This window comes from Leucoraja erinacea, chromosome 29 (genome assembly GCF_028641065.1).
Source record: "Leucoraja erinacea ecotype New England chromosome 29, Leri_hhj_1, whole genome shotgun sequence".
Lineage (NCBI taxonomy): Eukaryota > Metazoa > Chordata > Chondrichthyes > Rajiformes > Rajidae > Leucoraja > Leucoraja erinaceus.
Window position 1 is genome coordinate 29,263,014 of NC_073405.1, and position 9,027 is coordinate 29,272,040.

The following is a 9,027-nucleotide window of genomic DNA, read 5'->3' on the forward strand; positions in this document are numbered from 1 at the left end:
ACAGTGCAAAGCCCCCACGGGATCTCGGTTGCAATGGGTCGGGACGTCTCCGGCCACTGGAGAGGGAGAGGGTACCGAGGTCACACACATGGCAACTGCAAAGCACCTGCAGGGGGTACAGTAGTCTCAGGTACAGGGTGAGACGTCACACTGAAGGGATCGCACAATCTGAACAAGCTGCCTGCCCGTTAAAACTTCTGTCCCACGCAAGCGACCTCACAATACACTGTGGGTATCGTGAGTCCGTACCAGTGGGAATGGTGTCCCGTTTCCTGACATCTCAGCGGGCTGGCAGCAGCAGATTGTCAATTATTAACCCTCCCGCGCAATATACCCTCACCTCTTTTATGAATGGGGATTTAGTTCCCCTTTCTTCGAGGACCGACCGGAGGTTCCGCTGTCACCTCTGCGGGCCGCCCTCGGAGAACGTCTTCAAGGACTGAAAAAATGTCCGCTATTCGGAGCTTTTCGTTATTTGGATCTTCGGATAAAAGGTTGTGCACCTGTACCTTTTATCCTGTATCTGTACACTGTGGATGGCTCGATTGTAATCATGTACAAGTCGTTCTGCTGACTGGTTAGCACGCAACCTTAGACTGGTTAGACTTGTTAATTTTCTTTCCTCCCCACACCCCCTCCACAATCAGTCTGAAGAAGAGTCCCGTCCCACATAGGTGATTAGTGGGCAAAATTAGAGCACATGATATTGGAGGTAGGGTACTGACATGGATAGAAAATTGGTTGGCAGACAAAAAACAAAGTGCAGGGATTAACGGGTCCCCTTCAGATTGGCCGGCAGTGACTAGTGGGGTACCGTAAGGCTCAGTGCTGGGACCGCAGCTATTTACAATATACATTAATAATTTAGATGCAGGGATTAAAAGTAACATTAGCAAATTTGCAGATAACACAAAGCTGGGTGGCAGTGTGAAATGTGAGGAGGATGCAGGGTGACTTGGACAGGTTGGGTGAGTGGGCAGATGCATGGCAGATGCAGATTAATGTGGATAAATGTGAGGTTATCCACTTTGGTGGCAAAAACAGGAAGCAGATTATTATCGGAATGGTGTCAAGTTGGGAAAAGGGGACCTACAACAGGATCTGGGGGTTCTTGTTCATCAGTCTGTGAAAGTAAGCATGCAGCTACAGCAGGCAGGTAAGAAAGCGAATGGTCTTTATAACAAGAGGAATTGAGTATAGGAGCGAAGAGGTCCTGCTGGTGTATAGGGCCCTAGTGAGACCACACCAGGAGTATGGTGTGCAGTTTTGGTCTCCAAATTTGAGGAAGGACATTCTTGCTATTGAGGGAGTGCAGCGTAGGTTCACCAGGTTAATTCCCAGGATGGGGAGACTGTCAAATGCTGAGAGAATGGAGCGGCTGGCTTGCATATTCTGGAATTTAGACGGATGAGAGGGTATCTTATTGAAACATATAAAATCATTAAGGGTTTGGACACGGTAGCGGCAGGAAACATGTTCCCGATGATGGGGGAAGTCAAGAACCGGGGGCAACAGTTTAAAAATAAAGGGTAAGCCATTTAGAACGGAGATGAGGAAAAACTTTTTCATACAGAGGGTTTGTGAGTCTGTGGAATTCTCTGCCTCAGAAGACAGTAGAGGCCAATTCTCTGGATGCTTTCAAGAGAGAGTTAGATAGAGCTCTTAAAGATAGCAGAGTCATGGGGATACGGGGAGAAGGCAGGAACGGGGTACTGATTGTGGATGATCAGCCATGATCACAGTGAAGGGCGGTGCCGGCTCGAAGGGCCGAATGGCCTATTCCTGCACCTATTGTCTCTTGAAACATCACCTATCCATGTTCTTCAGAGATGCTGCCTGAACCACTCCAGTTACTCCAGCACTTTGTACCTTTTTTTCCACATGGAACTCTTTTCACCTTTCAGATGCGACAAAAAACGAAACTGAACTCAGGTTCAATCCTGACTACGGGTGCTGTCTGTATGGAGTTTGTACGTTCTCCCTATGACCCGCGTGGGTTTTCTCTGGGACCCCCAGTTTCCTGCCACACTCCAAAGATGTGCTGGTTTGTAGGTTCATTGGCTTTGGTATAATTGTAAATGTTGCCTAGTGTGTGTAGGGTAGTTTAGTGTTGGGGGGGATCGCTGGTCGGCACGGACTCGGTGGGCCGAAGGGCCTCTTTCCGCGTTGTATCTCTAAACTAAACCCCAAAGACGTACAGATATGTAGGTTAGTTGACTTGGTATAATTGTAAATAGTCCCTAGTGTGTGTAGGATGGCGTTAAGGGCCTGTCCCACTTACGCAACTTTTTGGTGATTGCCAGCACCCATCATAGGTTGTTACAGGTCACCGAAAATGTTCAACATGTTGAAAATTCAGCGGTGACCAGAACACGGTACGACTCTTTGGCCGACTACTCACGACCATACAGGCTTCACCCCATGACATGTCGCCAGGGTGTCGCCTGTATGGTCGTGAGAAGTCTCCTAGTCACACAAAGAGTCGTAGCGTCTTTCTGGTCGTCGCTGAATTTTCAACATGTTGAAAATTTTCGATGACCTATGACGGGTGTCGGCTCGTAAGTGGGACAGGCCCTTTAGTGTGCGGTGATCGCTGGTCGGCACGGACTTGGTGGGCCGACGGGCCTGTTTCCGTGCTGTGTCTCTAAACAAAACTAAACCATAAATTAAAACTCTTCACGGGGACTGCCTCGGGGAGACTGCCATGATGGACGGTGGGAGAACAAAGGGGGACCCGGTGTAGGGGAGGGGAGGGGGGCACTTCTCTGCCCAGGGGATAAGTCTGCGTGCATGCGTTTATTTGTTTGTTTGTTCCAGTGAAGGTGCTGTGCACACGGCAGTCACTTGTCTTGCTCTTTATATTCTCACTTTTAATTTAATTTTAATTTCAAGTCACCGTGTACCTTGTTGTGTGTTACGACTGTTGGCAGACCAATTTCCCTCCAGGGATGAATAAAGTTGTATCGTATCGTAATTAATTGTGCGCTCTCCTGTGACAGAGAACAAGCAAGTGTTGCCCACGGAGCCCGGAGAGGTGATCGAGAGCCTGGTGGGGAAGCAAGTGGAGTACGTGACCGAGGACGGCACTAAGAGAACGGGGCTGGTCATTCACCAAGTGCAAGCAAAGCCATCCGTCTATTTCATTAAGTTCGATGACGATTTCCACATCTATGTGTATGACTTGGTCAAAACCTCCTAGCTGCATGCAACACTTGTCATTGCCGTCACAAAGAGATTTTACTGTGAACTGTGAGCTGATCACTGAAGAGACTTGTGTTCTTTATGTTAGCCCTCCCCCTCCCTTCCCCCCCACCGTGTGTTTAATTCCCAGACTCGGAAAAAGTGACGTATACGCATCCGTCTTTTGACATTTCCCCCGGAACTTGGCCTTCACACGCCGCTCTGCTGCACCGACCAATGCAGCTTCTGTGGGCTGTTAACGCTGTCCGTGACGCTAATGGAGAAGTCCTTCGCTGGCAGAGTCTGCTGATCCCAGCCCTGTTGGACCCCTGAATTTACCAGCATAAGTTATGCTGGTTTCCAATGCGATCACTTTGTACAAGAGGTTATAAAGGAGACTGCACCAGCCTTGGGCTCCACCCAGCTCATCCCCCCCTGTGCCTGACAGTGGCTGGGCTCCTTCCTATTGAGCAGGAGGCAGCAATACAGGGGGAATGCAGTGACCAAATTAGGCAGTAGACTTCTGTTTCAAACAGATCCTAAAATGTTTGAGAGATGTTATGTTTGTCTTTAAAATGTGTGGTGCTCCCAGGATAGAAGATGTTTTCTGATTCCTGTCAAAAGAGCAGTTTTAAAGAATTTAATCTAGTTTTGCTGAGGGGATGGGGATATTCTTGAGTGGGGACTACACAAAGATATCTTTGCGGCAAGTGTTTTACTATTTCAGATTGGCGGTGGTGTCTGGTGTCATGCATGCTGGTCAACGTTAGTACTCAGCTACCTGTGTTAGGCATCTATTTGTTATAAACCTCTTTTTCTGTACAATTAGATCCCGTATAAATGTCTGTTTGCGTGAGTGCGTGTGTGTGTGCGTGCGCGCACCAGAGGGAGAATCAGTTTGTCATATCTACCATGCTACGGCTAACACAAAGAATATTGTCTCTCCGATGTGCATCGTTTGTAAGACTCGTCCGATCTTGAGTTTGTCTTTATTCTGTGTCTTTGACTTTTTTTTTTAAGGTAAATATCTTGGATTTCATGGCCTTATTCCTTTTGAAGCGAAACTCTTTCCAATTTTCAGTCCAAACGGTGTGGGGGATGTGTTCTCCCAGGTTCACTCACTTCTGCTTTGAATAAAACTCATTCTTTAGAAAGAAGGCAAGAAGGTTTCTGGTGGAGAAGCAAGCTGCAACCCCTCCCACCTTTCTTCCCTCCAAGTCCTGGTACATCAGCGTAACTCCTAAACACCGTGTAACTTCTAAAACACAGTAAAGTGTTGCCATTACACCAAACCAGATAAAATCTTACATCTTCTCCCCAGAATAGAATCATTCGGATGAGGAGGGAACAGGGTGTTGTGGCAGTGCAGTAACGCAAGGGGTATTAGATTGTGGACAATTAACCCTGGAGATGTTTGCAGCCAGGGTGACATGGTGGCGCAGCGGTAGAGTTGCTGCCCCACAGCGCCAGAGTCCCAGGTTCGAACCTGACCACGGGTGCGGCCTGTGTAGAGTTAGTACGTTCCCCCCGTGACCACATGAGTTTCCTCTGAGTGCTCCAGTTTCCTCCCACATCCCAGACACGTGCTGGTTTGTAGGCTAATTAGCGTCAGTAAAAATTGTAAATTGTCACCAATGTGTACGGAATGGATGAGAAAGTGGGATAAGATAGAACTAGTGTGAATAGCCAATTGATAGTCAGAATGGACTCGATGGGTGGCAGGACCTGTTTCCATGCTGTACCTCCAAACTAAACATTTTCCAATGGGATCCAGATGTGCCTGTTCATAGATCAAGTGCTAGATCAGAATTAGGCCATTCGGCCCATCAAGTCTACTCCGCCATTCAATCATGACAGATGTATCTCTCCCTCCTAACCCCATTTTCCTGCCTTCTCCCCATAACCTACCTGTACTAATCATGAATCTATCTATCTCTGCCTTAAATATATCCACTGCCTTTGCCTCCACAGCCTTCTGTGGCAAAGAATTCCACAGTCACCACTCTGACTAAAGATATTCCTCCTCATCCCCTTCCTAAAAGAGCATCCTTTATTTCTGAGGCTATGACGTCTAGTCCTAAACTCTCCCACTAGTGGAAACATCCTCTCTACATCCACTCTATCCAAGCCTCTCACTATTCTGTACGTTTCAATGAGTTCCCCCCTCATTCTTCTAAACTCCAGCGATTACCAGCGATGTTAACCTACTCATTCCTGGGATCATTCTTGTAAACCTCCCATGGACCCTCTCTAGCACATCCTTCCTCAGATATGGTGCCCAAAACTGCTCACAATATTCCAAATGCGGCCTGACCAGCGCCTTATAGAGCCTCAGCATTACATCCCTTTTTTTGTGTACAAGCTCACTCGAAATAAATGCTAGCATTGCGTTTGCTTTCTTTACATAGATTCGACTTGCAGATTATCTTTTTGGGAATCCTGCACCAGCACTCCCGAGTCCCTTTGCACCTCCGATTTCTGGATTCTCTCCCCATTTAGAAATAATCTATAACCATAAGAATAATTCTTGCTACCAAAATGCATGACTGTACACTTTGCTACACTGTGTTCCATCTGCCACTTCTCTGCCCACTCTCCCAACCTGTCCAAGTCTTTCTGCAGAGTCCCAGCTTTCTCTACACGACCTGCCACTCCACCTACTTTCGTATCATTTGCAAACTTGGCCACAAAGCCTTTAATCCCCTTGTCCAAATCATTAATATACAACTGTTTTTACCATTGTTGTAAAAGTTTGCTTGGCATGGGCAAAATGTCCATACATTTCAGGGAAATACTTCATTGTACATTAAGTATTTCATGTGAATTATATGTAATTCTCTTTTAATGTTTAACTTTTTTTTAAGCATGTTAGTTACAGTTCCTACCCTTTTCTTCAGCACACTTGATGCTGAATGTTCACAGAGATGAAAAATGTTACATTACACCAAGGATTTCTGCTACAAGTTTGGCACAGTGTTGGTTTTCTTACCGAGACCTCATGGTTTCAGCTTCGGTTGGGGAGAAAATGCTGTGTGATTCTATTCGGAACAAGGAGCATGGCCATAAAAATAACTAGTCTGAAGAAAGGTCTCGACCCGAAACGTCACCCATTCCTTCGATCCAGAGATGCTGCCTGTCCTGATGAGTTATTCCAGCATTTTGTGTCTATCTTACATTAAGCCATTTCTAGTTTAAACCACTAGTCCTGAAGGGAAAGAACAGAAAAAAGTGTGTGCACTTGAACACATAAATAAATCCCAAATTCTATTAGAACTTAATGGTGCAAGTAAATGTGGCCTAATGCCTCGTCTTATCGATCATCGCCCTCTCAAGCAGGTGATACCAGCCTTAAATTCTCATCCGAAATGGAAGCCTTGGATCGGATCTCAACATTCAAGTGAAGAGAGGATTCTAGATCTATTTTCATGACTAGGATGGTACCTCCATTCTAGACGGTGTGAGGGGAGCAATGAGATCAATGTACCCCCTCTCCCCTCCCCAGCTACTTTCCCCACCTCCCCCTCCCCTTCCATATTTGCACTGTAAGATGTTAACTAGCACGCGATTCTGCTTGTGAGTTAAACAGTAGCAGCACTGAGTTTGGGTGTTGGCAAAGCCTAACATGGGTTCTTCAACTAGTCATTAAGCTTGGCGGGCTTGTTAAGATGCGCGCTTCTGGCCTAGAGGCCAAAATACTTTCAAGATATATGTATATAATTATAAAATATGCAACACGTACAAACGAAATGTAATTCATTATTGATTTATGTATGTAAACTGTTTGCCTTCCCCTTGCTCTTTGGGGCGGGGGAGGAGGTGTTATTTTATAGTGTTGCCTTTATCATTCTGCAAATGATTGCTCCCCAGATTAATGACTTCAAAACTCTTTGCGAGTTTTATTGTGATCGTGCGGCTAATATGGAGCAGCTGGTGGAGCTGCTGCCCCGGAACGACAGAGACCCAGGTTCAATCCTGACCTGTGGTGCTGTCTGTGCGGAGTTTGCATGTTCTCCCTGTGACGGTGTGAGTTTTCACCCACATCCAAAAAACGTGCGAACTTGCAGGTTAATTGGCCACTGTAAATTGCCCCTTAATCTCCTAAGGGAGTGGATGCGAAAGTGGAATAACATAGAACTAGTGTGAACAGGTGATCGATGGTCGGCGATGATCGAGGGCCCGTTTCCACATTGTGTCTCTAAACTAAATACACTACTCAGTTTTAACTGTTTCTGATATTTTAAATGATATGAACCTGTTTAGCATTTGTGTTTTCTGGTTGAAAGTGTTCTCATCAGAATAGTTTGGTTCATATTATTTGGCTTCCGGGCCAAGGTTTGTTTAGTTCTGTGACACTGAACTTTAACAAGGAAAGTGCATCTGTGAACTGTTAATACCAAGAGAGTGATAAGTTTCCAAAGCCTGCAGTGCAATTAAAAGCTCCAGTAGCAGGGAGTGTTTTGGCCTGTGCTCCCAAATGGACTTCACAGTCAGTTGAAGGCAAAAGGATAAGTTACGTGATAACATCCCACCCATTTGTTGCATTGAACACAGGGCTCTTGAACCTACATCAGTAAGTCTGTGAATGAAAATGTGTTGTCTTTCAGTAAAAACAATGGCTAGAGCAGGCAAGAGAAGGCAGCAGTCAAATCTGCCCACTTAGATATTTTCAAATGTAACAAAACAAAAATAAGAGGCACGATGGCGCAGCAGTAGAGTTGCTGCCTTACAGCGCCAGCGACCCAGGTTCGATCCTGACTATGGGTGCTATCTGTACGTAGTTTGCACGTTCTCCCCGTGGCCTGCGTGGGTTTTCTCCGGGAGTTCTGGTTTCCTCCCACACTCCAAAGACGTACAGCTTTGAAGGCTAATTGGCTCTGTAAAATTGTAAATTGTCCCCAGTGTGTGTAGCATAGTGTTTGTGTGCGGGGATCGCTGGTCGGCACGAATCTGGTGGGCCAGAGGGCCTTTTTGTGTGCCGTATCACTAAACTAAACTATATCTTGTAGGTCTGAGAACTCTTGCCATGGGGGCTGTCGTGCAATGTCCATCGAATAACTGTAATAACCTGACTTTGTTGATCAAATCCCATCTTCTCAGCTTGCTATGTAACGAGATAATCCTGTAATAAAATGTATTGATAATGCTTGCAATGGAACTATGGAACATGTAGAGCTGCTGCCTCACAGCGCCAAAGATCCGGGTTCCATCTTGATCTGTACAGAGTTCGCATGTTCTCCCTAGTTTCATCCAGGTGTTCCGGTTTCCTCCCACATCCCAGAGGAGTGCGTGTTTGCAGCTTAATTTGCCTCTGTAAATTGCCCCTGGTGCGAAGGGAATGGATGGGAAAGTGGGATAGCATGGAACTGGTGCCAGCAGCGATCAATGGTCGACATGAGCTTGGTGGGCCAAAGGGCCTCTTTCCATGCTGTCTCTCGTTACAAAATTAAAGTTGTAGAAGCCTTTCTGATCCTCAGCCCAACTTTCCCACACCGACCAACATGTCCCATCTACACTCGTCCCACTTGCTTGCATTTGGCCCACATCCCCATAAACCTGTCCTATCCATGTACCTGTCCAATTGCTTTGTGAATTTCTGACCATATTCTGCCAGGCGTCTCATTCTCTCGGTGCCAGACACTGCGCTGAAAGAGCAAGGCGTCCAGGATAATTGAAGACATCCTACAGATCCTGCATCCACTTTGGGCACCGAATCCTTGAGGCAAACCGTGGTCTATCTTGGCACATCCTGGTGGGTTTAGGTTTGGTTGCACAAGAATCCGGCCTCAGAGGTCTGGCGGCAAATCTTGTAACACAAAAACATCCTTTAGTTTTGGTTAATCATGCCTC

At 46.3% G+C, this 9,027-nt stretch overlaps 1 protein-coding gene across 4 annotated transcripts in view; it reads left to right on the forward strand.

Moving 5' to 3' along the window:
- LOC129711365 (spindlin-1-like) overlaps window positions 1-6,143 on the forward strand; it is a 130,075-nt gene extending 123,932 nt beyond the window's left edge. For all 4 annotated transcript variants that reach the window (XM_055658977.1, XM_055658976.1, XM_055658978.1 and 1 more), the window contains one exon: window positions 3,000-6,143. In XM_055658977.1, coding sequence (XP_055514952.1) covers window positions 3,000-3,199 — 200 coding nt within the window. In that variant the 3' untranslated portion in view covers window positions 3,200-6,143. The remainder of the gene's footprint in view (window positions 1-2,999) is intronic.
- The last annotated feature ends 2,884 nt before the right edge of the window (window positions 6,144-9,027 follow it).